This window comes from Dermochelys coriacea, chromosome 2, assembly GCF_009764565.3.
Source record: "Dermochelys coriacea isolate rDerCor1 chromosome 2, rDerCor1.pri.v4, whole genome shotgun sequence".
NCBI classification, from domain to species: domain Eukaryota; kingdom Metazoa; phylum Chordata; order Testudines; family Dermochelyidae; genus Dermochelys; species Dermochelys coriacea.
Window position 1 is genome coordinate 5,669,680 of NC_050069.1, and position 27,610 is coordinate 5,697,289.

General features: G+C 47.6%; 1 protein-coding gene across 3 annotated transcripts; it reads left to right on the forward strand.

The window, feature by feature from the left end:
- Positions 1-2,126: 2,126 nt before the first annotated feature.
- On the forward strand, positions 2,127-25,226 carry LOC119851968 (lymphocyte antigen 6E-like). Of its 3 annotated transcripts, none has more exons than XM_043507247.1 (3): positions 2,127-2,332; positions 19,278-19,397; positions 23,753-25,226. In XM_043507247.1, the coding sequence occupies exons 1-3, from the start codon at positions 2,281-2,283 to the stop codon at positions 23,959-23,961; spliced, it is 381 nt and encodes a 126-aa protein (XP_043363182.1). In that variant the 5' UTR covers positions 2,127-2,280; the 3' UTR covers positions 23,962-25,226. The 3 variants fall into 3 exon arrangements, with proteins under 3 accessions (XP_043363182.1, XP_038248338.1, XP_038248580.1); XM_038392410.2 differs by lacking the exons at positions 19,278-19,397; positions 23,753-25,226 and adding exons at positions 6,276-6,395; positions 7,309-8,502 and having other exon boundaries at positions 2,134-2,332; XM_038392652.2 differs by lacking the exon at positions 2,127-2,332 and adding an exon at positions 17,755-17,861.
- The last annotated feature ends 2,384 nt before the right edge of the window (positions 25,227-27,610 follow it).

Here is a 27,610-nt window from a genome sequence, read left to right on the forward strand (position 1 = left end):
CTATCTTGAGTGGTTTTGTATAATCTGCAAATTTTGCCACCTCACTGTTTACCCCTTTTTGCAGATCATGTATGAGTATGTTGAACAGCACTGATATGATATGTTCTGATCAGCAGTAAGACACCCAGTAAAGAACATCTTTCTTCTGATTCTACCCACACCTCCAATAATATTGACATGACGCTGTTTTGTAATCCCAGCAAGACAAGACAGGACATGGCATGCCATGTCATCTTGCTGCCTTCTGTCTCGCGCTTGATATCACACTGAAGGCCTGGAAGGTTTTCAGACTGACACACCCTTGTGAGGTTTGGTTGTTTAATTCTTGCCTCTGTTTGCTTCAAGTTTCATCACTTGACCCGATGAGAAAGCAGAGACGCCCATGCTTGAGTCACACAGGGTTCCAAATTAGCAAGATTTATGTGCCTAAGAAGAGTGGGTGCTGGAAAAATGACATTGCCTTTGAATGACATCTGACTGGACAACACAGAGCATGCAAAACCATGCTCTTCTTGGTCATTACAATGATTGCTTCAGAGAAAAAATTGACTGTGAAACCCTTAACAAACATCACATCCACCACAATCTCTCCACTGCCGAGAGGACAGCTGTACAGTCTCTGAAATCTAAGGACCAGATAGCCATCAAATCAGCAGACAAAGGGTATGCCATTGTAATCCTCAATTGTGATGACTACCTTAATGAGGCCAACCGACAACTCTCCAACACCACCTACTATAAAGAACTCAGAGACGACTCCGTACCACAATTTACCCAGAAAAAGAAATTGGTCCCATGAAAGATATTACCTCACCCACCTTATCTCTTTAATCGCCTTTAAGTGACAAGCATATTTTTCAAGTGAGCTAATGGCTCTATGTGGAAAATCATCAGAAACATGGATATTCAGTGGGAGAGAGAAATAGGCGATGATGGAGAACAGCAAGTTAGACGGTCATTTGCAAAGGAATAGGGCATGAAAATTTGCCAGAGCATTTTTGGGCTGTATGTGCATTGGCATCTGGAGAAACTACTGCTGAGACCATGATTCCATCTCAGAAAGATAGAGCGGAAAGAGAAGGGTGAAGGGACAGGCCAAGAAAATTATTAGAGGCTTGTGATGACTGAGTAGCTGCTCCTCAGCTGGCGTAAACTGGTGTAGCTCCACTGACTTTACTAAAAAGAAAACTGACTTTACTGAAGTTATGACCATTTACACCTATTGAGGATCTGGCCCTTGGGCGTTGCAGTTCATTGAGAAGAGCTGATATGATAGAGTTATACAAAAGACCGTCTGGCATACTCAGAGCTGGCGAATATTTTGCCAATAAAAATGTGTTTTGTCTAAATTTGGTCCTTTTTTTTGCAAACACATTTTTTGAAATTTGAAAACAAAAATGTATCCATTCACTGTTCTCCAGAAGTGTTTTCTTTTGATTTCAAATTGTCGGCACTCAGTTTTGATTGGTCAGTTTAGTCACATGGCAGGATTTTTCTTTTTTTAATCAAAACAATTTAGTCTTCAAAAGTTGAAAGAGAAACACGTAGTGTTTGAAAATGTCTGATTGTGAAAGCAAGGTTTTTCATTAAAAACAAAAGTCAGCTGAAAAGTCAGAAAATGCAAAAACCAGACTGTTAGATACCCAATGGGAAAATGCATGCTTTCAAATTGTCCACATTTCTTTAAAAAAAAATCTATATTTTCAACTTAATTCCTTCACTCCCTGCATTTCCCTCAATGGCTGTGAGCATGCTGACACAAGAATGTTTTGAAGAAAATGTAACAAAAGAATGAAACCCTAAAACCCCCGCATAATTAAAAACAAATTCTCATGGGCCTTCCCTAGTCTGAAAGCCAAACCTTTCATGTTGTAGGACATAAGCCAAACACTAACTGAAGGGATCAGGCAGAAACTTCCCATGGGGGAGGTTATTTTTGTCTGCTACAGGTTTATTTGCACCTTCCTCTGAAGCAGTTAGAAGTGACCACTGTTGGACCCCAGAAGATGTTGGATACACCACTGGGTGGAGCCTGTCTGGCAATTCACATGCTCCTTTGTAAAACAGAAAAATCAGGGAGTGGAAATTCCAGCTGGATGCTTAACATGACCAAACTCCCTCCCACACACCCATACTCATCAGCCTTGTGTTGTGCTCCATGTGACGCCCCGAACCCTAAAATTACCATCCTCATAGTAACCTAAAACAAACACTACAGAGCTATAAAAACTGCCCTGGTGCTGGTGGTGCAGCTGCCCTTGTGTGAAGACTGTAGCGAAGATGAAGGCTTTTCTTTTCACCCTGCTGGCTGCAGTCCTGTGCGTGAAGCGAGGTGAGCTAATGATTCTTCTATGCTAGAGAAAGAATATGCAGATGAGAGAGAACCCAGTTTAGACATGGCAGGGACGCAGGGAGATTTTACAATATCGGTGGTAAAGATTCTACAGTTAATGCACTGACACTGCCTTATCTCTTGGGTAGGATCCCTCCTATATCCCAAGGCATTCCTTTCACTCCCCGCTTACAGGACTGAGCCATTACACAGTAACTTATAAAATTTAATAAACCAAAAAAAAATGCATGCAATGATTAAGCAGTTGAAGATGAGTAATTTACACAATCAGCTATAAGTTCTAGCTGCCTGGCTAAAGGTTGAATGCTTTCAAGGGGACCGTTGTTCTGCACCAGCTGTTCTGATCTCATCTGCTTTTAAAAGCTAAAGCCCTGACCCTGCAAACAAGTGCACATGTGAGATGCTGTATGCGTGTGAGTCAGCCCATTGCAATCATCAGGACTATTTACACACTAAGGTTACTCAACGTAGTTCTCCTGCTGATAATCGCTCACCGTAATTGATCACTCTCATTCTAGTGTGTATGGCAACACCCACTTTTTCGTGTTCTCTGGGTGTGTATATATATATATCTATATATATATATATCTATATATAGATATCTTCCTACTGTATTTTCCACTGCATGCCTCCGATGAAGTGGGTTTTAGCCCATGAAAGCTTATGCTCAAATAAATTTGTTAGTCTCTAAGGTGCCACAAGTTCTCAACGCAGTGTATTTGCAGAATAGGAACCAAGGCTGGGCTGAGTCTGCTCAATGCTTGGATAGGAGACCTCACGGGGTAAAGGGGCCTCTGCAACATGTTTATATGTTATAGCCCATCTGGAGCAACCTGTGAAGAAGATGCTCTGGCAGCTGCTAACCCAAGAGTGTTGCAATTTAAAGGGACGTCATCAATGAAAATGGTCTGACCTGTTTCTACAGCTGTTACCGGTGAACCCTGGGGTTACTGTAGCTGCGATTAGAGACAAAAAAACCTGTCCCTATTTTTTCCAGTTTGTTTACTTTGTACCTTTGACAGCACTTTATGTAGTGCCAGATTCACTCTTTCACTACTGGGGTCAGCCAGTTTGCCCTGTTCTATTGTGAGTTCTATTTACGGGGAGAGAAAACACGTTAAAAGGTAGCAAAATGTCATTATAAACCCACAGATTTTGATAGACTGTATTCAGGTACAAGGATAGGACCAGAAATGAATTTTAACTCCCTTTTAAAAATGGACTTTGGGCTTGTCTTCAGAGAAAGCTGCATTGGTTTAATTGAAGGTATGAATTTCAACCAATTTATTTAAACTGCTGCAAACCCCTATGTGGCTGCCTTCATTTTGGTATAAGAAAGGCTTATATTTCAATGCAACTTAGGTTGATTAGGAACAGGTTTAAACTAACCTGAAATAAGCCCCTCTTAAACCAAAATAAAAGCATCCACACATGGGTTTGCAACTGGCTTAAATAATTCAGTTTAAAACCAATTTAAATTAAGCTGGTGCAGCTTTCTCATGTAGACAAGCCGCTAAGGTTCAGGTTAATGATGCCCCTTAAACTAACTCACTAAGAACATCATGTGTATTGTCTCAGGTATAGTAGATGATCCTCTATGGGTCACACAGATGTGTCACTACAAATGCCTCTACTCGCACATGGTAGCAAATGTTTAGAAAATGTCTTATCATTCTTGCCCCCAGCCCTTCACCTGATGAGATGAGAAAGCAGAACAGGCTAAGAAAAACGGTCCCTCAAGTTGCTCTCAGTCAGCTGAGGTTCTGGTCCAGAAATCAGGAGCAGTTCCAGTCTCTTGGAAACCACAGTGGGAGGCAGCCAGATGGTGTCTCTCGAGTAGGAATTCACTTGCAGGCAAACAGGTTGCTCTTAACCAAGCCCCAGTGTCTATTTCAGCAGATTCCTGGCCAGGCTGTGAGTTGAATGTGTTGTTACCAGGGCTTAAATTTAGCCAGAGCTGCCCGGAGCAGAGATCCAGTAAATATTTTCAAATATTGACTCCAGCCTGATGCTGTTGCGATTCTCAACCAGAGGTATGCAGCCCTCTGGTGGTCCACGAGACAGTTACAGGGGGTCGACGGGGCCCTGTGGCTGAAGCCCAGAGCCCCAAGCTCCAGCACACCCCACAGGGCAGAAGCCCCAAGCCCCGGAGTGCTTAGTGGAGAATGGGGTGGGGGCATGATGGGCTCCGGAAAATGGCAGCGTTTCTCAAACCACGAGGTTACTCCAGGGGCCCCATGGGCCCCACTGATCAACTCCTCCCCCTCCCTCCCAGTGCCTCCTGTACGCCAGGTAACAGCTGTTCAGCAGCGTGCAGGAGGCACTGGGAGGGAGGGGAAGAAGCGGATTGGGGATGCGCTTGGGGGAGGGAACGGAAAGAGGCGGGGAAGAGGAGGGACATGGGCGGAGTGGGGATGAGAAGAGATGGGGCAGGGTGGGGCCTTGGGGGAAAGGGTGGAGTGAGGGTGGGGTCTGGGGCTGAGTGGGGAGCTTGGTGGTCTCCAAAAATTTTTAAATCAAAATGGGGGTCTTTGGGTTGCTAAAGTTTGAGAACCGCTGCTCTATGAGAATTTTAAGCCCTGGTTGTTACCCTTGCTTGGCCACACGCACTGCAAATGCCCTTTGGCCTCACATTAAGTCTCCCTTAATCCTTTTAATGGGATTGTTGCAAGACTGCCTTGTTCCAGACAGCACCAGGAATATTCCTTTTATCCTCTAGCACAGGGGTGGGCAAACTTTTTGGCCTGAGGGCCACATCTGGGCGGGGAAATTGTATGCAGGGTCATGAACGTAGGGCTAGGGCAGGGGGTTGGGGTGCGGGATGGAGTGCGGTGTGTGGGAGGGGGTGCAGTGTGCAGGAAGGGGCTCAGGGCAAGGGATTGGGTACCTCTCCCAAAGTTCCCATTGGCCACAGCAAGGGCAGCGTGCAGAGCCCTCTGTCTCCCCTCCTCCCACAGGGGCTGCAGGGAGCAGCGCGGGGCCCATGGCACACAGGGGGTGGCGGGCCCATGGGCTGGATCCAAAGCCCTGATGGGCTGGATCTGTCCCGCGGGCCATAGTTTGCCCACCACTGCTCTAGCGATACCTCTCCCAAGGAACTCCCTTCAGTTTGACTCTTTAATCACACATCTAATTTTCTGGACTGTATTAAGAGTCATTCATTTCTGTACAATGCTTTGCAGATGCACACTGTGCTATATAATGCTAACCGTGATGCTCTCACAGGAGGACAAAGCTAATTAGCTTTCCCCAAGGAAAGACAATTAATAATTGGCAAGGAGCTGGGATATAAGGGCCTCACTAAACTCTGCTTTCTGCAGACTTGGGAGCTGCACTTGGGAGGTCAGTCATTCCTGGCAGATTTCAGAGTAGCAGCCGTGTTAGTCTGTATCTGCAAAAAGAAAAGGAGTACTTGTGGCACCTTAGAGACTAACACATTTATTTGAGCATAAGCTTTCGTGAGCTACAGCTCACTTCATTGGATTTGCATCCGATGAAGTGAGCTGTAGCTCATGGAAGCTTATTCCTGCAGAGAAAGAGAGATTGTTGTGGGATGGAGGCAGAGATGGGTCTGAAAAGAGCATCATCTGAGATGCAGAGTTAGATCATTGGCTTGTGTGAATCAAGGAAGTAGATGCAGAAGGCAGGGCTGGTCGAAACATGGTAAGTAATTGCTGCATATATTTGCAAATTTTCCTTCTGGTTGAAATTGTTCCTAGAATTCCCTGACCAGACAAATTAAAATTTCTGGGGCATTTAATTTCAAGTAGAAAATGTTTGTTCTGTTTTGGTCCCCCTTCCCTCCCCCGCTTCCCCCACCTTTTTTATTTCCCTTTTCCAAAAATGGAAACATTTTGGATCCTCTCCTCTGAAGAGGACGTTTCCGCTAGCAGCTAAGCTGGGTTGTGTGCTCCTTTTTCAGCGGCCTCCTTCTGGTGCTACACATGTAGCGATGAGCCCTCCAACTGGAATTGTGTTAGAGCGACTAAGTGTGCAGACACTGACAAATACTGTCTCACAATATATGCAACTGGAGGATTTGGTGAGTACCCGGAATTATCTCAATGTGGTTTTCCTCAGTCTCTACTCACCATGGTGTCTGAGTGACAGGTATCAGTTTATTTAGGATGCAGGAGGTCACTATGACTCACCCCCATGCCAGCGAGTTGGATTCTTTCGTCCTCCTTCTGAAAGGACGAATAATCACTCAGGAGTGATGAGCATAGCACATGGGCTGGGCCTTAGGAAACTGTAAATGATCCAAGAAGCTAATTTCTCACTTATGTGCACTCAGGGGAGGGACCCATTTGGAGAACAGGCACAACTCCCATCCCCTTACCTTGGTGCTCAAGAGAAAGAAGTGACTTTATGGTGCATGCACAAAAGCCTTGAGGGGTGGTGTCCCTTTAATCCGACTGGATGTTGCCAACGAATCCTTGCTCCCTGGTCTGCTAAAGGTGCTGTGCCTTGTCTCAGCCACAGGTCAAACCTATGGGGGTGAAGCACATGACAGGTCAGTCTACTGACCAGCTCTTCCCTGCACGGGTATCCACACAAGAGGCCTCAAACCCCTGCTCTGCCCGCATGCAGTGGGCTCAGTTTGAATCCCGGGAAGGAGTCTCTGCCTTGGGGATGGCCTTTCTTTTGGCTGTTCCGCAGCCATATCCGAGCTCTGGAGAGGATGTTCCCAGGCAGGTCTGTGACTGCTAGCCAGAGACGGGTAATTGCTGTGCTGACTGTCCCCAGGGCACGGAATAGCAACAGTGAGCGCCAGGTCGGGCGCTTCCTAGCAGATAAACACTGGTTGGGTTAAAAGCTGGAGGCAAAACTTCCAATCATGCCCTCTCCATTGGCCCTTGTTGCTTAGCTACTTTAAGACCATTCTCTCCTCTGCTGGAACTCTGGGGGGGCTCTTTGATAACAATTCTCTTCTCTGTTTTTCTTTCCCCCTTCAGGCGATAAAAAGGGGCAGCGCATCACCAAGAAATGCTCCCCGGTGTGTCCCCAAACAAACCTGAACCTCGGCGTAGCCGCCATTTCTACCTCCTGCTGTGAGCATTCCTTGTGCAACCTCAGCGGGGCCAGCAGCGTGAAAACCAGCTACACAGTGATGGCCACGGGCATCTTGGCCAGTCTCATCTACGTTCTCAGAACAGGACTGTGATGGGGCCAGGAAAAGAGGACTTGCCTCCCAAAGAACCAACTTGGGCTTCCCCAGAGAGATACCAAAAGCCTTCTGTGCAAAGTTGCCATCCGGGTTAACACTGCCCTGTCTCTTCTGTGTCACCTCAGATCCTCTCAGCATAGGGTGACCAGATGTCCCTTTTTTATAGGGACAGACCCGTTTTTTGGGACTTTTTCTTATATAGGCACCTATTACCCCTCACCCCCTATCCTGTTTTTTCACAGTTGCTATGTGGTCACCCTACCTCAGCAAGTAGTTTCTCTCTAATTTTCTACAGTGTTGTTCTTTCTCTGAGGCACAGGAGCTGTACCCTGAGGATAAAAGCACCACCCTCCCTCACCAGGGGGTTGTGAGGATAAGTGCATTAAAGAGATTATGCTGATGGAGGCTAGATACGCACCTAAGATTTTATCTATCTATCTCTAGTTAGTAGCTCTGCCTCCAGCTTTGGTTTAGCAGAGCCAGAGTCACCTCCCACATGCTTGGTGTTGATGACTTGGGATGCTCAGCAGAATGGTGCTGCCTGGATAGATGTGCCGGCTCACGGGAAAGGCACCATATTGCGCAAAGTACTAACACTTGTTCCACCCTCTGTCACAGGCCCTGTGTCATTCCCCTCCTCCTTCCCCCAGCACTGTCTCTTCTCTACCTCTCCTCACACTCACACCACAGACAGCTCAAGAGCCTTCTCCTCCGCAGCTCACTCACCAGAGCAGCCTCTCTGTGTCTCTGAACAGGACCTTTACTCCCAGGTCTGTCCCCTTACTACCCCTCTAATATTAGCCCCAATGAATGAATGAATGCATGCTTGGCTGTATTCACCTACACTTTGTTCCCATTTCTTGTTCCTGTAATTTTTCCCATATAAGCATTTACTGTCTTGTATTGCTTCAGCCTGTGAAAGCCCATTTCGATACATTTTGTAGGACAAATGCTGGACAAAATAAAGTGGTTTTTTATTCTATCGTGGAAGCGTCAGTTGTGTTAACTCTGGGATAGCTGGAGAAAACAGCCCTGCCCGGTTGGGAGCAAAAAGATCCATGGTCTAAGTCTGTGCATGACATTTAGGCTTGGAAGGATTCGATTTTTATTAAGCAATGTGGGTAAACATCTATTGCACTGTCCATACACAAACTGACAAAAATGATTTCCATTGATAGTAATAGACACTTACAGACAGGCAAAGCAAGACAAATGCTGCTTGAGAACTTAGTTTTTGAATTAGGGCTATTTAGGTTGTATATTTTGACACGGGATGTTGACAATTTGTGTTCTAATGGTTATAAAGCTTTAATTTTTTTGAATCTCAGCATCTCCTGTCGTTAAATAATTGTTCTCTGAACCTGTCCCATTACCTGACCCTCCCCCCATAATTCCCTGCAACTGTGAACATGTAAATAGATAAAAATCAGGGGGAAAATGCTTAAAAATAAACATTGATATCATCCATCCAAATGATAAAAAATACAAATCCAGTGCCGCCCAGCCTAGTTATATTGAAACTCTTTTGAATTAGCTGAACAGCAACTTGTCTCAGATTCGGTGAGCCCCTGGATGCCAGCTGAGGTGGTACCGCATAGCTATATTTTTAAAAACTGTTTTTTCGGACCATTCAAAAGTGATGTCATAAGGAACACAGCTTCCCAGGCTCTTCCCGAGCCATCCAAGGAAGTAGAGTGGCAAGGCCTGAAGGAGCTCAGACTCCATAGGTTTGTCTCCAGTGCACTGGGAGGTCTGATTGCCACTTGGGAGGGCAGACCTGTGCCAGCTTGATTCTAGGTAGCCCGAATAAAAACAGCAGTGAAGCTGCAGCAGCACGTGGGCACGTACCCACAGGCTCTGGGCAGGCTAGTACAATTTGTGCTGATGCCTGGGATAGCACATCTTCACTGCTATTTTTAGCTCGGCTAGAGTAAATCTAGTGCAGGTCTGCCTAGCCGAGCGGCAATCACACGTTCACTTGCAGCAAAGCCATGTCCTAAGAGACACAGATGGAAGTAGGCAGGATGGCTTTGTGACTGAAGCACAGGCTGGGAACCTGCAGATCTAGGCGCTATTCCTGGCTCTGCCACCTCCCTCTGTGACCGCTGGCAAATCACTGAACTGCGCCGAGCCTCTGTTTCCCCATCTGCAAAATGGGGATATTGCTACTTCCCTACCCCACATGGGGGCAGTGAAGCCTAGTTCAGCACTGTGTGCAAAGGGAGTTCAGAGCCTCCAGTGGAAGCTGCTGAATAAGCAGAAAGGATCATTATAAGGAGAAAGAAGGGCCTTTCCTTGCACTTAAAGGATGAATAGTCAGGAGTCTTTGAGTGCACCGTGTAGGCTGCCCTGTGTGTTCAGTGGCAATGGAATTACCCACAGGACCCATCCCTTGCCGCAGAAGTTTGCTCCAGAACTTTAAGCTTCCATTAAAAATAATTAACATTTTAGGCTACATTGTGGTGGAGAAGGTCTTGAAAGCATGAACTGAGTGAATGTGAATTGATGGAGGGAGGTCTGCCTGAGTCTGCAGACAGCCTGAAAAACCTGCTGGTGGAGGATGTGAGCTTCAGGGTGTGGACTCGGAAATGTAGGAATCACTGTGTAAATGTCAACACTGTTAACGCTTTCACTGCTGATGACTTTACCAGAAACATCCAGCGAATGTGCTTATCCCCCCCCCCCCCCCCCACCAGTGGTGAGCTGGAGCCGGTTCTCACCGGTTCGCGGGAACTGGTTGTTAATTTTGAAGCAGTTTTAGATCCGGTTGTTCACCCGCTGCCCTGCAGGGGGCGCTGAGGCTTTGCTGGGCTCCGGCCGGGAAGTGATGTGATTCCTCCTCCGGCCGCCGGGGGCGCTGCGCTGCGGGAGCCACGTGGGCTGCCGCCGGGCCCTGGGCACGAGCCCTGGTGCTGCTGCTGCTTCCCTGGCCCCGGGGCTCCCGCTGCTGCCTGGTGGGTCCCCAGCTGCTGTGCTGCTCTCCCCGTGAGCACCCAGCACCCTGCCGCAGCCAGCCCCTGCAGCCAGCCACCCCCGCACCCCCTGCCCGCAGCCAGCCCCTGCCACACCCCTAGCCTGCCTCCAGCCACCCCCTGCCCTGCCTCCAGCCACCCTGCACCCCCTGCCTGCAGCCAGCCCCTGCCTCCAGTCCCTGCCCTGCCCGCAGCCAGCCCCTGCTGTACGCCCAGCACCCCCTGCCCGCAGCCAGCCCCTGCCTCCAGTCCCTGCCCTACCTGCAGCCAGCCCCTGCTGCACCCCCAGCACCCCCTGCTGGCAGCCAGCCCCTGCCTCCAGCCACCCCCACACCCCGCAGCCCGCAGCCAGCCCCTGCTGCATGCCCAGCACCCCCTGCCCGCAGCCAGCCCCTGCCTCCAGTCCCTGCCCTACCTGCAGCCAGCCCCTGCTGCACCCCCAGCACCCCCTGCTGGCAGCCACTCCCGCACCCCCAGCCCTGCCTGCAGCCAGCCCCCGTCTCCAGCCACCCCCATACCTCCTTGCCTGCAGCCAGCCCCTGCTGCACCCCCAGCTCAGCCTGCAGCCAGCCCCTGCCGCACCCCCAGCCCTGCCTACAGCCAGCCCCTGCCTACAGCCACCCCCGGACCCCCTGCCCGCAGCCAGCCCCTGCCTCCAGTCACCCCCGCACCTCCTGCCCGCAGCCACCCCTGCACCCCCAGCCCTGCCTGCAGCCAGCCCCTGCCTCCAACCACCCCCGCACCTCCTGCCCGCAGCCACCCCTGCACCCCCAGCCCTGCCTGCAGCCAGCTCCTGCCTCCAGCCACCCCCACACCCCCTGCCTGCAGCCAGCCCCTGCCTCCAGCCACCCCTGCATCCTCTGCCTTCAGCCAGCCCCCGTCTCAGCCACCCCCGCACTCCCTGCCTGCAGCCAACACCTGCCTCCAGCCACCCCCACACCCATAGCCCTGCCCGCAGCAGCCCCTGCTGCACGCCCTGCCTGCCTGCAGCCAGCCTGTCTCCAGCCACCCCCTGCCCTGCCCGCACCAGCCCCTGTCTCCAGCCACCCCCGCGCCCCCTGCCCTGCCCACAGCCAGCCCCTGTCTCCAGCCACCCCCTGCCCTGCCCACAGCCTGCCCCTGTCTTCAGCCAGCCCCACACCCCCTTGCCTTCAGCCAACCCCGCACCCTCCTGTCTCCAGCCAGCTCCGCACCCCATGCCCTGCCCACATCCAGCCCCGCACCCTCTTGCCTCCAGCCAGCTCTGTACCCCCTGCCCTGCCCACAGCCAGCCCTGCACCCCCTGCCTCCAGCTAGCCCTGCCCCCCGCCCCTGTCTGCAGCTGGCCCCACATCCACTGGTGCCCTGCAGTTCCCAGGGTAACCCTGCACACCAGCTTCAATGGAGGGGTAGGGAGCAGCTGGGACCCACACATGTGCACACCCTCCAGTGACCAGACAGCAAGTGTGGAAAATCAGGACTGGGGTTGGGGGAGGGGGGTAATAGGAGCCTATATAAGAAAAAGACCCCAAAATCAGGATTGTCCCTATAAAATCGGGACATCTGGTCACCCTAGCACACCCCCAGGGAGTGGCAGGGACCCACACATGTGAAATGGAGTTCATCTGTAGTTCAGGCCCATCGTTTTAAAAAAGAACTTTAGGCAGGGTTAACATACGTCCGTATTTTCCCAGACAGGTCAGGCTTTTTGGTTATTAAATCGCCGTCCGGGAGGAATTTTTAAATATGGCCGTATGGTAACCCTGTTAGTACAAAAAATGCATACTGGGGCATGTCCCTTAAATTAGAACTTTTTATAGGGAACCGGTTGTTAAGATTTTGGCAGCTCATCACTGCCCCCATCCCACCAAGTGCCAGGTTCCCAGACAACTGCCTCCTCCCTAGCTTCTTGCTGAGAGCTGACTCACTCTCACTGGGGAAACCGCCCAAGGTGCTGCAGGGACATGGCCCAGCTCCTATTACAGGGCCGGGTAGGAGGTAACCGGCCCCCCAGTTCTGTACAGCAGGGGATGGTGAACTCTCTTCTACTGCAGAGGCTAAATGCAAACACATACCACTGAGGCTGCCTGTTTGCTTCATAAAAAAGTAAGCAGGGCACAGGGCTGTTTTCCCTTCGCTGGTCTCTGGTACTTCCTCACGTTTCCCCAAATGCTTGTGCTCCCCTGAGGTGAGATTCTGTCCGAACTGGGGGTGTGGGAGGAGTTTGTGGCCAAATTCACCCCAACAAAGAAAATCTCCTGTGTGGATCGGGACGGGGGGAGGGGGGACTCAGCAAGCGGATGGGAGATCGGGGTCTCTTGATTTCTTGAATGGGAAGTTTTCTTACTGGAAGCCTAGATTGGGTATTTGGAGGCAGCGCACAGGAGTTGGGCCTACAGAAGTCTCTGGACCTTAATGAAGGAGGAGCTGTGACCCACGAACAGAAGAAGGGGTCGAGTGCTTCCCATCATGGGTTCTACTCTTGGTGCTGCCCTTACTGGCTCTTTGAGTTCACAAACAGCAGCAGCAGCAGCATTGGGGATGGGCAGAAGAAACCATTACAACCCCCCCTCCCGCCCCCAAAACACAGACCAGGAGACTTCCGCAAAAACAAGAGCAATGTGAGCAGCCTTGTCAACCCCAAGCGCTGGAAACTCATGACTCAGTCCCACAAGATAATGAAAAGGGCTTAAAAATAATAATAAATGTTGGATTCTTTTTATTTATTTTCTGATTTTGAGTCTGTAGGGGTTATGTTTTCAAGCTTCTCTCCGCAGCCTTGAGGGCTGGAAACTTCCCTAAACAACAAACAGACAAAGAAAACCTGCCCGAGCTAAGATTCTCTTGTAATCCCCTGACTCCAGGAGCTGGGGTTTTAAGCAATGCATAAAATATAGCAACAAAAACGTGATAGCTGGTGTGTGAGTCACAGCTCAGAGGCAGGGGGAGCTTTGATGTGGCCCCCAGTGGTGATGGGTGAAACAGGCTCTCTTTGAAGACACTGCTGCTTTCACCAAGAGACGTCTCAGCTCTGATACAGCATCTAGAGCAGCAGCTCCCAAACTTTTAAGCATCAAGCCTCCCCTGGCATCAAAGCCACTGAGCACCACAGCTCCACCTTCCTGTGCACTAGAGACAACGGTCTGATGAAATCAAAGGGAATTAGGCCCCAAAAGATCTTTTAGGATGAGGGCCAGTATTCCTTCAGAGGAGTGCTTAATGAAACACTAGAGGACCATGGTATCTGCTGTTGTAACAGCCCTTTCCTTGGCGTGTTTCAGGGGAATGGAGGAGCTGGTTTCCATGCCCAGGCCTTTATCCAGGTGTGGAAAGGGCAATCCAGGCTGAATCCAGAGAGTGACCTGACAGCACCCCAACTCCCTGCCCCCAGAACATGGCCTCAAGAGTCTGGTAGGGATGCACCATGGCTCAAGGAGGAGAACAAGTGGTATGTTGTGGCAATTGGGCCTATGAATATTACCCTAATTGTGAGCTTAACTGTGAAAAGTGAGTGTAAATGCATAAAACATCATAATAAGTTATAACAACAAGTGTGGATGGGAACAGGGGCAAGAAAACCAGGCAGAGAAACTGGATTAGCCTAAACCAAAAAAGCCACATTGATCTAATCCAAGAAGTGTTGAAATTACATTTGTTCAGAACAGAAAGTGGAACTGGAAATTAATGAACCAAAAGAGGTGTGTCAGATATGAAGCCTAATTAGTGGACAAAATAGTGAGGGGGTGGTCTCTGCCTCCCATCACTCCCTTTCTGGGTCCATAAAGAAAGAGACTTTGGTGGGGAGGGAGGGGGGGAATATGGAAGAGGAGATGGAGATGATTGAAGCCAGATTCACAATCATGGCTGCCACCCCCACCATCTCCTGAGCCTTCCTCAGCCTGATCCTGAGAGGTGTCCTGACCAGAACGGGCTAGAGAGAGGGACCAGGTGGCCTACAGGCGATACATGCAAAAATCCAGTTGATAAAGTTTCAGTTGATACATTTTAAACAGCTCTAGTCTCAAGGAGCACCTAGAGCAAGTGATGGGCACTTCTTTCTACTCACTGTGTCTACAATGACAGGTTTCAGAGTAGCAGCCGTGTTAGTCTGTATTCGCAAAAAGAAAAGGAGTACTTGTGGCACCTTAGAGACTAACAAATTTATTAGAACATAAGCTTTCGTGAGCTACAGCTCACTTCATCGGATGCATTCCCATCCGATGAAGTGAGCTGTAGCTCACGAAAGCTTATGCTCTAATAAATTAGTTAGTCTCTAAGGTGCCACAAGTACTCCTTTTCTTTTTGTGTCTACAATGAAATAGATCCATAAATAGCTTCCCCCTTTCTCTAACTCTTCCCATTTTCCCTGTTTAAATCCCGTTTTTCTCCCTAATTAATCCCACACTCCTGGACATATATATCTTCCAAATATTTGTAGACTGGTATCATTCCCACCCCTTCCGCTCATAGATCCCCTAGTCTCTTTAACTAGCCTCATTAGTCTTTTCGATCTTTCTTCCTTGGTCAATCCCACTCCCCCCAACCATTTGTGTCCCTCTTTTCTGAATTCCTTCTAATTTATCTACATCATTCTGTGTTGGAAAAGTGAAGATAATATTAAGATCACAGAAACATACAGGAATTGCCAGATGAGTCCAGACCAATTTAGCTGTATATATCCTGTGTTTGCCTGAAATCCAGCTAAGAATCATTTACACACAGCAAAGTTGTCATCTCTAAACTCCCACAGTGTGCAGGAGAGAAAAGCTGTCTAACGGGTATTTTAAGTTTTAACACCTGAGTTGAGTCAGGCAATAAGACGCTTTTGCCGAAATGGCACCTGCTATTTCTGTAACTGACAATGGATGATGCTAACTGAATGAAATGTGAAATGCTCCATCATCAGAGTGTTAGCTGGTTTTGCAGGGCAACATATGGACTGCAGAATGGCAGTGGGTGGCGATTTGACCTTCTTTTTTGATTTCTTGCTCTGAATAGCGAGCAATAAAAGTAGAATTTAATTTGTTGTTGGTGTGGAGACCCGAGGGCTTTGTCTTAGGTGATCCCAAATAAACCGTCACTAGGTGGAGGAATCTGCATTCATTGATATTGACTGTCCCTTTGCTACCTGCAGCCCTCACCCCTCATCTCCCCAGATCACTGTGCAGTTTGGTTCGTTCCGCTCATGTGTTTCCTTCCCACTCCAATCTTGCAGCAAATTTGAACACATTTATCACCAAGAAATGCCTGACCAAACAAGAGGCAAAACAGCCAAGAAAGGAGCAGAAGGCAGCTTGGATTGGAATTAATTAATAGGCAGCAGGTTTAAAACAAACAAAAGGAAGTATTTCTTCACACAATGCACAGTCAACCTGTGGAACTCCTTGCCAGAGGATGTTGTGAAGGCAGAGACTATAACAGGGTTTAAAAAAGAACTAGATAAGTGCATGGAGGATAGGTCCATCAATGGCTATTGGCCAGGATCAGCAGGGATGGTGTCCCTAGCCTCTGTTTGCCAGAAGCTGGGAATGGGTGACAGGGGATGGATCACTTGATGATTCCCTGTTCTGTTCATTCCCTCTGGGTTACCTGGCATTCACCACTGTCGGAAGACAGGATACTGGGCTAGATGGATCTTTGGTCTGACCCAGTATGACTGTTCTTATGTTCTTATGGATGGGCATGAAAGGCTGGAAAACCCTCCCAGAGCCCAGCGCTGGGCCACAGCCACCCACAAGCATCATTCTTTGGAGTATGATAGATGCTTCTCCCTTGAGACAGATGTGGGTCTGAGGAGCCTCGCTGCCATGTCCCCAAATGCCACTGGTTCACACTCACCAACCAAAAGTAAAATTATTATTTTTCAGCGAATATTTAGTTTAATTTAAATAGCTTTCCATCGGGAACTATTTTTCTTGGTGTAATGATATGTTTCTGATTATCAGGAAAATACCCAATAAAGACTCTTTGTTTTTTTGGATCCCCACCCCCAATAATATCGACATGGGGCTGTTTTATAATCCCAACAAAACAACACAGGACATGGCATACTGGGTCAGAGGTCCTGCTACCTTCTGCCTTGTGCCTGATACCACCCTGAAGGCCTGGAAAGTTTCCCAACACACATACTCTTGTGAGGTTTGGTTGTTTAATTGGCGCCTATCCTTGCTCCCAGTTTCACAGTTGGAGCTGTTGGGAAACATGCCTGAGTCACATAGGGCCCAAATTTGACATTATTAATTAATGTAAGAGTGTGTGCTGGAAAAAGGGCATCACTGCTAAATGGCTCACTCACATATTCTGCAAGTGGGCTCATGGCTGTAGGTGGAAAATATTCAGAAACATGAATATTCAGTGGGAGAGAGAAACTTGAGGTCAAGACTTAACAGAGACATTAGGGATGATTGAGAACAGCAAGTTAGACAGTCATTTGCAAAGGGATAGGGCATGAAAAATTGCCAGTGCAGTTTTGGGTTGTATGTGCATTGGCATTTCGACCATGGGACCATGACTCCACCTCAAAGAAGAGATAAGAGAATCAGAAGAGTGAAGGGGCAAGCAAAGAAAATCATTAGAGGCCCAGAAAGATTCAGATGTTTTAGTTTAGAGAGAAGAGAGACAAGAGGGGCTATAACAGGGGTGAACACAATATTGAACTACACATAGACGGTCAGTCAAGTGCTTCCATTTACCCTGTCACAAATATTTTTCCTGTGTAATTATTCTTCTAAACGTTGTTTTTATTTTCATGTTGATTGGTCAGCTTAATCACATGGCAGGATGCTTTAAAAATCAAACCAATTGTATTTTCAAAATGACCAGTTTTGAAACTGAAAAATTTTGTTGATGAAAATGAGAACATGGGACAATAAATACTTTTAGATCAGACAACATTTCAGAAAAGTTTTCTTTCCCTGTGGTTTTAAACCTAATTCTCTCATTCCCCCTTGCATTTCCCTCTCTGGCTGTGTGGTGTGGATGCTATCAGCAGAAAGCTTTGAAGAAAATGCAAAAAATAAAACCAGCCATTTCCCCCAAAGGCACCTTCTAAAACAAAGCATAAGGAAGAAACATTCTCACAGGCATTCCCTACTGTTTCATGGGGCATAAGCCAAACACTAACTGAAAGAATCAGGCAGAAACTTTCCGTAGGGAGAGGTTATTTCCCTGTCTCTCACACAGACACACACCCATCAATCTTGTGTTCTATGCTATGGCAAACACCCCACCCCCTCAAATCACCATCATCCTAGTAATGAAATGCAAACACCACACAGCTATAAAACCTGCCCTGGATGGAGCTGCCCTTATTGCAAAGGCTGCGAAGACGTAGCGAAGATGAAGACTTTTCTTTTCGTCCTGTTGGCTACATTCCTGTGCGCGGCGCAAGGTGAGATGCTAATGATTCTTCTCTGCTAGACAAAGAATGTGCAGATGAGAGAGAACCAGCCTAGAAATGGCAGGGACACAGAGAGATTTTACAGCCTCAGTGGTGAAGATGTGACAGTCAACAGTGAATTGACACTGGTGCTGTCCCCTTTGCTGTCTTTGAGCCCCAGCTTGTGACTGGGGTATTTCAAAGCACCTTCAGCGAGTTAATTTCATTCCATTCCATTCAGAGAGCCATGCCAGGTGCAAAGCTTTGTACTCTTGCATATTGGGCTATACAAAGGACCACAGTCCCATGCCCATAAACTAGGTGCCTGGTCTACCAGCTGCATATTATGAGGGCCCGAGGGAGAGGACAATACAGGATGAGGCTAGTTCTGGAGACCTACCTAGACATTGGACAAAGATCATTTATACTTTCTGCAATCTTGAGCCTTTTACTCAGATGAGCAGTGCTGGCCAGCACCATTTCCTTACAGAAATAACCTTTCATAACTATCCTGTTGCATGGGGTTTGATCCTGCCAGTGCTGTTCATGCTGCTTCCTATCCAGCAAAGCACGTAATCACATTCTTAGTGCTAAGCATGTGAATACTCTTGTTGAAGTCAATAGGATTACTCCCATGTAGAAAGTTCAGCAGGTGCTAAAGTGTTTTGCTGGCTGGGGACCGGCGTGCTCAGCACCGTGCTGGGTGGAGCCCTTGGGCAAGAGTTTAACAAATGTCATCAAATACAAAATAAATGTGTACACCGATATAGCAGATATTTGCTAGAGGATTTAATGATACGCAATCAGAGCGATAAGTTCTAGCTGAAAGGCCAGCAGCTGGATCCTTTCAAGGAGATAGTTGTTCTGCTCCAAGGATTCCTGATCTCATCTGCTTTTCAAAACTACCTCCCTGACCTTGTAAACAACTGCCTAGGTGAGTCATTGTCTGCATATAAGTAATCCTGTCAAACTCATTGGGACATGTAAGGTTAGACAAAGCATTTGAAGCATTGGAGCCAATGTAGGTCTGAGTTTGCTCAGTGCATTGTGGGGAGACCTTCAGAGAGAAAAGCTGTGTGTGCTATATGTTTATCTTTTGTTCCCTGTCTGGAGCCGTATACAATGGAGAAGCTCTGGCTATTAACCAATGAACATTACTGTTCAATTGTCATGTAAAGGGACATCAACAATCATTGTCTGAAATGTTTCTACTGCTATTAGACGTAACATCTGCGGTTACTGTGCCGGAGATTAGAGAAAAAACATCTGTCCCTATTTTTCCAGTTTGTTCAACTCCGTACATTTGATAGCACTTTATACAGCGCCAGTTTCACTATTTCCCTAGTAGGATCAACCGGTTTTCTCAGCGCTGTTCCAAAGAGGAGTGTTCCGCAAGGGTCTAAACTGTGTTGCATCTTCCTTTTGCAGTTTACTCATTGCAGTGCTTCACTTGTAACGATGAGCCTTCCAACTGGAATTGTATTAAAATAACTGACTGTGCAGAGAACGACAAATACTGCCTAACAACCTTCACGAAAACAGGGCTTGGTGAGTAAGTGCAATATCTCAGTAAGGTTTGTCTGAGGCTGTGATCACCATGATGTCTGGGTATCAGATTATTGACGACGCAATAGGTCCTCTGCCTCACTCCATGCCAGGGAGCTGGATTCTTTCTTCCCTCTCCTGGGAGGATGAGTAATTACTCAGGAATAATGAGCATAGCATACAAAGAGCAAACTGCTCTGCAGTAGGACACTTCAAATGACCTGTTTCCCTTCTCACTGGGGATAGATCCTCACTAATCACACTCCGGGGAGGGACCTATTTGGAGAAATAGAATTTTCATGCAAAATCCCATTACCTGATCTTGATGCTCAAAAATGTATCTGCATTGTGCTGTGCATGCACAAAAGGATTGAGAACCCTAGGGAATGTGGCCCTATAATAACCCTAATGGTACACTGGCAGTGAATCCTCACTCTCTCCTACTGCTCTAGGTGCTGGGCACTGACCCAGGTTACTAGTGGGGGTGAGGCGCATAGCTATGAACCATATTGATAGTATCTGCACTGCACAGGTGTCCAAAAAAGCCTCAAACTCCCCAGTCCTCCTCCCCCCACATTCCATGGGTTCCATTTGAATCCTGGGAAGGATTCTCTAGGGTGTGGTCTCTCCTTTGGCTGTTCCAAAGCTATGGTCAGGAATCTGGAGAGGATGTTCATCGCTTCATAGAATCCAAGGCCAGAAGGTACCATGGGGGTGATCTAGTCTGACCTCCTGTATAGCACAGGCCAGAGAACTGCCCCACAACAATTCCTAGAGCAGATTATTTTTAGAAAAAACCCATCCAATCTCGACTGAAAAATTGCCAGTGATGGAGAATCCACCATGACCCCTGCTAAATTCTTCCAATGGTTAATTACCCTCTGTGTTAAAAATGTACACCTTCTTTCCAGTCGGAATTTGTCTAGATTCAGCTTCCAGCCACTGGATGATATTAGGTTTCAGAGTAGCAGCTGTGTTAGTCTGTATTCGCAAAAAAGAAAAGGAGTACTTGTGGCATCTTAGAGACTAACAAATTTATTTGAGCATAAGCTTTCGTGAGCTACAGCTCACTTCATCGGATGCATTTGGTACAAAATACAGCGGGGAGATTTATATACACACACAGAGATCATGAAACAATGGGTTTTATCATACACACTGTAAGGAGAGTGATCACTTAAGATGAGCCATCACCAGCAGGAAGGGGGGGGAAGGAGGAAAACCTTTCGTGGTGATAATCAAGGTGGGCCATTTCCAGCAGTTAACAAGAACGTCTGAGGAACGGTGGGGGGGTGGGGTGGGGGGAGAAATTACATGGGAAAATAGTTTTACTTTATGTAATGACCCATCCATTCCCAGTCTCTATTCAAGCCTAAGTTAATTGTATCCAGTTTGCAAATTAATTCCAGTTCAGCAGTCTCTCATTGGAGTACTTTTTTGAAGTTTTTTTGTTGAAGGATAGCCACTCTCAGGTCTGCAATTGTGTGACCAGAGAGATTGAGGTGCTCTCCGACTGGTTTTTGAATGTTAAAATTCTTGACGTCTGATTTGTGTCCATTTATTCTTTTACGTAGAGACTGTCCAGTTTGACCAATGTACATGGCAGAGGGGCATTGCTGGCACATGATGGCATATATCACATTGGTAGATGCGCAGGTGAACGAGCCTCTGATAGTGTGGCTGATGTGATTAGATCCTATGATGGTGTCCCCTGAATAGATATGTGGACAGCGTTGGCAACTGGCTTTGTTGCAAGGATAGGTTCCTGGGTTAGTAGTTCTGTTGTGTGGTGTGTGATTGCTGGTGAGTATTTGCTTCAGGTTGTGGGGCTGTCTGTAAGCAAGGACTGGCCTGTCTCCCAAGATCTGTGAGAGTGATGGGTCGTCCTTCAGGATAGGTTGTAGATCCTTGATGATGCGTTGGAGAGGTTTTAGTTGGGGGCTGAAGGTGATGGCTAGTGGCGTTCTGTTATTTTCTTTGTTGGGCCTGTCCTGTAGTAGGTGACTTCTGGGTACTCTTCTGGCTCTGTCAATCTGTTTCTTCACTTCAGCAGCTGGGTATTGTAGTTGTAAGAATGCATGATAGAGATCTTGTAGGTGTTTGTCTCTGTCTGAGGGGTTGGAGCAAATGCGCTTATATCGTAGAGCTTGGCTGTAGACAATGGATCGTGTGGTATGATCTGGATGAAAGCTAGAGGCATGTAGGTAGGAATAGCGGTCAGTAGGTTTCTGATATAGGGTGGTGTTTATGTGACCATCGCTTATTAGCACTGTAGTGTCCAGGAAGTGGATCTCTTGTGTGGACTGATCCAGGCTGAGGTTGATAGTGGGATGGAAATTGTTGAAATCATGGTGGAATTCCTCAAGGGCTTCTTTTCCAGGGGTCCAGATGATGAAGAAGTCATCAATGTAGCGCAAGTAGAGTAGGGGCATTAGGAGACGAGAGCTGAGGAAGCGTTGTTCTAAGTCAGCCATAAAAATGTTGGCATACTGTGGGGCCATGCGGGTACCCATCGCAGTGCCACTGATTTGAAGGTATACATTGTCCCCAAATGTGAAATAGTTATGGATGAGGACAAAGTCACAAAGTTCAGCCACCAGGTTTGCCGTGACATTATCAGGGATACTGTTCCTGACGGCTTGTAGTCCATCTTTGTGTGGAGTGTTGGTGTAGAGGCTTCTACATCCATAGTGGCCAGGATGGTGTTTTTAGGAAGATCAGCGATGGATTGTAGTTTCCTCAGGAAGTCAGTGGTGTCTCGAAGATAGCTGGGAGTGCTGGTAGCGGTGCAGTTGTCATCATGAATAGGTCGGAATATGAACAAGAGGCTACTAGGCAGCTCTCCAACACCACTTTCTACAAGCCATTACCCTCTGATCCCACTGAGAGTTACCAGAAGAAACTACAGCATTTGCTCAAGAAACTCCCTGAAAAAGCATAAGAACAAATCCGCACAGACACACCCCGGAACCCCAACCTGGGGTATTCTATCTGCTACCCAAGATCCATAAACAAGCCCATTGCCAACTCTGTCCACATATCTATTCAGGGGACACCATCATAGAGCCTAATCACATCAGCCACACTGTCAGAGGCTCATTCACCCGCGCATCTACCAATGTGATATATGCCATCATGTGCCAGCAATGCCCCTCTGCCATGTACATTGGTCAAACTGGACAGTCTCTAAGTAAAAGAATAAATGGATACAAATCAGACGTCAAGAATTATAACATTCAAAAACCAGTTGGAGAACACTTCAATCTTTCTGGTCACGTGATTACAGACCTGAGAGTGCCTATCCTTCAACAAAAAAACTTCAAAAAACGAGAGACCGCTGAACTGGAATTAATTTGCAAACTGGATACAATTAACTTAGGCTTGAATAGAGACTGGGAATGGATGGGTCATTACATAAAGTAAAACTATTTTCCCATGTAATTTCTCCCCCTACCTCACCCCCCACTGTTGCTCAGATGTTCTTGTTAACTGCTGGAAATGGCCCACCTTGATTATCACCACAAAAGGTTTTCCTCCTTCCCCCCCTCCTTCCTGCTGGTAATAGCTCATCTTAAGTGATCACTCTCCTTACAGTGTGTATGATAAAATCCATTATTTCATGTTCTCCGTGTGTGTATATAAATCTCCCCACTGTATTTTCCACTGAATGCATCCGATGAAGTGAACTGTAGCTCACGAAAGCTTATGCTCAAATAAATTTGTTAGTCTCTAAGGTGCCACAAGTCCTCCTTTTCTTTTTTGGATGATATTAGACCTTTCTCTGCTAGATCGAAGAGCCCATTATCAAATATTTGTTCCTCATGTATGTTCTTATAGACTGTGATCAAAAGTCATCCCTTAACCGTCTCTTTGCTACGCTACATGGAATCATAGAACATCAGGGTTGGCAGGGACCTCAGGAGGTCATCTAGTCCAACCCCCTGCTCAAAGCAGGACCAATCCCTAACTAAATCAAATACATAGATTGAGCTCCTTTGTTCTATCTCTATAATGATTAAAGGAATTAGAAAACATACCTAAACATTCCCATGCTGCTGCATACTGGTCTGTAACTGCTATCAAGAGACCGGTGCTGTGACATGATTGCTGTGCTGAGTGTCTCCAGAGTATGGAATAGCAACAATGAGTGTTAGGTCGGGCACTGCCTAGCAGATAGACTGGCTGGGTTAAAAGCCTGAGGCAAATCAACCAATCATAACTGCTGAGAAATGCCCTTCCCTTTGGCTCTTGTTGATTAGCTGCTTTAGTACTATTATCTCCTTGATAAGCAGAGTTGCCGGAGCTCAGGGGGACTCCTGAATAAGGATTCTTCGCTCTGTTTTTCTTTCCCCATTAAGGTGAGAAAGCTGAGTACCGCATCACCAAGACATGTTCTCCTGAGTGTCCTAAAACAAAGTGGAACCTAGGCATAGCAGCCATTTCTACCTCCTGCTGTGAGCATTCCTTGTGCAACATCAGCGGGGCCAGCAGCGTGAAAACCAGCTACACAGTGATGGCCACGGGGATCTTGGCCAGTCTCATCTATGTCCTCAGATCCGGGCTGTGATGGGGTCGGGAAAAGGAGGACATGACGTCCCAAAGAACCAGCTTGAGCTTCCCCAGTGAGACACCAAACATCCTCTGTGCAAAGGTTTCACCCAGGTTAACACTGCCCTGTGCCCGTTAAGGCTTTGTCTACCCTAAAGCTAGGGGTGTGATGCCGAGCTCACATAGATGTCCTCGCGCTCTAGCTCTCACTGAGCGAGCACACTAAAAATACGAGTGTAGCCACGGTAACATGGAGCCGCAGCAAGCAGCAGCAGGGCCTAGTTGCCCCAAGTGCGTGTACGCTGCCCGCACTGCCGTGACTACACTTCTATTGTTAGCATCCTGCTCGATGAGAGCTGGTGCTAGTACGTCTACATGGGCTGGGAGTCATACCACTAGCTAGACTTGGCCTCAGAGTCACTTCAGATTCCATCAGCAAGTCATTCCTCTCTCCGTTTTCACGCTGTGGTTCTGTCTCTGACACAACCACACCTCCATGCTTGGCGTTGGGGACCTGGGACGCTCAGCTGAACGGTGCTGCCTGATGAGAAGGGCGCCATATCGCGCAAAGTACTAACACCGTTAGAGTTACTTGTTCCAACCTCTGCCCCAGGCCCTGTGTAATTCCCCTGGCGCCAGTCTCCTCTCTGCCTCCCTTCACCCATTGACAGCACGAGAGCCTTCTCCTCCGCGGCTCACTCACCAGCAGCCTCCCTGTGTTTCTGAACAGACCTTTACTCCCAGGTCTGTCCCCCTTCTGCCCCGCTAACATCAGCCCCGGTGAATGAATGAAGAGTTGAGTTTATTCACCTATATTTTGTTCCCACCACTGATTTCTGTCTTTTTTCCCCAGATACCAGGCATGGCCAAACCATGGCTTGTCTCCCACATGCGGCTCTTTTACAGTTAAAGTGTGGCTCATGGAGCCCCTCCACCCCATGTTCCACCTACCAGCCTGGGGTCGGGGGAGCTCAGGGCTTCTGCCCTGTGGCAGGGAGGTGGGGCTACAGGCTTCTGCCTTGCTGGGAGGGGGGGTCTTGGGCCTTCAGCCCCACAGGAGGTGCCTGCTGGGGCTTGGGGCTTCAGCAGGAGTGGGGCTGAAGCCTCGAGCCCCGGCAGGCACCCTGGGCTCTTGAACTTCTGAAGATTATCACATGCAGCTCAGAGGATCAGTAAGTTTGGCCATATGCCAGTTGCTGGCTTGTATTGTTTCACTCTGTGAAAAGCCCTTTTTGAAACACTCTGTCGGACAGATGCTGGACAAAATAAAGTGTCATTTTATTCCATTGTGTATGCGTCTGATGTGTCGGCTCTGGGCTAGCTGGATCAAACAGCCCTGCCAGGTTGGGAACAAGAAGACGGGAGGTCTGAGTCTGTGTGATATTGAAACTACAGGTTTCAGAGTAGCAGCCGTGTTAGTCTGTATTCGCAAAAAGAAAAGGAGTACTTGTGGCACCTTAGAGACTAACAAATTTATTTGAGCATAAGCTTTTGTGAGCTACAGCTCACTTCATTGGATGCATTCGGTGGAAAATACAGCAGGGAGATTTATATACACACACAGAGAACATGAAACAATGGGTTTTATCATACACTGTAAGGAGAGTGATCACTTAAGATGAGCTATTACCAGTGGGGGTGGGGGGGGAGGAGGAAAACCTTTCATGGTGACAAGCAAGGTGGGCCATTTCCAGCAGTTAACAAGAATGTCTGAGGAACAGTAGGGGGTGGGGTGGGGGGGAGAAATAACATGGGGAAATAGTTTTACTTTGTGTAATGACCCATCCACTCCCAGTCTCTGTTCAAACCTAAATTAATTGTATCCAGTTTGCAAATTAATTCCAATTCAGCAGTCTCTCGTTGGAGTCTGTTTTTGAAGTTTTTTTGCTGAAGGATAGCCACCCTCAGGTCTGTAATCGAGTGACCGGAGAGACTGAAGTGTTCTCCGACTGGTTTTTGAATGTTATAATTCTTGACGTCTGATTTGTGTCCATTTATTCTTTTACGTAGAGTCTATCCAGTTTGACCAATGTACATGGCAGAGGGGCATTGCTGACACATGATGGCGTATATCACATTGGTAGATGTGCAGGTGAACAAGCCTCTGATAGTGTGGCTGATGTGATTAGGCCTATGATGGTGTCCCCTGAATAGATATGTGGACAGAGTTGGCAACGGGCTTTGTTGCAAGGATAGGTTCCTGGGTTAGTGGTTCTGTTGTGTGGTGTGTGGTTGCTGGTGAGTATTTGCTTTAGGTTGGGGGGCTGTCTGTAAGCAAGGACTGGCCTGTCTCCCAACATCTGTGAGAGTGATGGGTCGTCCTTCAGGATAGGTTGTAGATCCTTGATGATGCGTTGGAGAGGTTTTAGTTGGGGGCTGAAGGTGATGGCTAGTGGCGTTCTGTTATTTTCTTTGTTGGGCCTGTCCTGTAGTAGGTGACTTCTGGGTACTCTTCTGGTTCTTTCAATCTGTTTCTTCACTTCAGCAGGTGAGTATTGTAGTTGTAAGAATGCATGATAGAGATCTTGTAGGTGTTTGTCTCAACACCCCATGACATCACCTGCAGGTGAGCATTTTTCCCAAAGCAATCACTCCATAGCTGACCTCTCAGTCCTCATCCTCAAAGGAAACCTGCACAATACTTTCAATATTGAAAGTATCCCAATACTTGGGAGCTTGAATTAATCACACTGCTAGACACCAAAATCTCGGACTGACCAGAGACACTGGATTTATGGCTTACTACATCCTATAATTTACTAACCCCCAAGTTTTGTCCCATCACTGCAAAGGTGTTAACGGGCCACTGTACCATGAATGGTCCCTTAGAATATGTGCTAAACAATCTGTTCCACCTTGCATTTTGCTCTGATTCTAGGAGCCCCTTTCCCAAACCCGAAGAAGAGCTCTGTGCTCTTCTTCATCAAAAGCTTGTCTCTTTTTCATCAACAGAAGTTGGTCCAATAAAAGATGTTACCTATCCCACCTTGTGTCTCTGAGGCTATGTACACACTACAGCTTATGTCAGTATAAGTTATGTCGCTCATGGGTGTGAATAGGTCATTGCCCTGAGCAACGTAAGTTACACTGACCTAAGCACTGGGGTGGACGGTGCTATGTCAGTGGGAGAGATTCTCCTGCCAACAGCGACCGCTGCTTGTGGGGACTGGAGTAATTCAGTCGACGGGTGAACACTATCCCAGCAGTTTACAGAGTCTGCATTAGCAGCGTTACAGCAGCACTGGTGCAGCTGTGTGCTGTGAACTCTGGAGTGTAGCTGTTGGCTGATACCCTAAAGTTACTCTATCTGGTAGCATCCTTCTATTCAAAGTGACCAACAAAGTGTCCAGGGCTTGCTGTATCACTCCCCACATCTGCTAACTAGCCATTTAGCTGTTATCACCCGACCTTCACCTCTTCCTTGCTTTATTTCCTCTTTGATTACTGTTCTGTTGACACACTGTATTCTATCCTCTTGCTCCTGTAAGGAATTTGGGTAGCTGACAGCTTTTTTTCATTTTACCTAGTCCCTTTGTCTTACGGAGTTCCCTACTTATTCTTTGTTTTTACATTCCACTAACCAGTCTCCTCCAGGTAGTTTCTTAGCTCTTACCATATCTCCAGCACTTGTTCTGATCCATACTGCCATCCTCAGGGGGTTGATATCC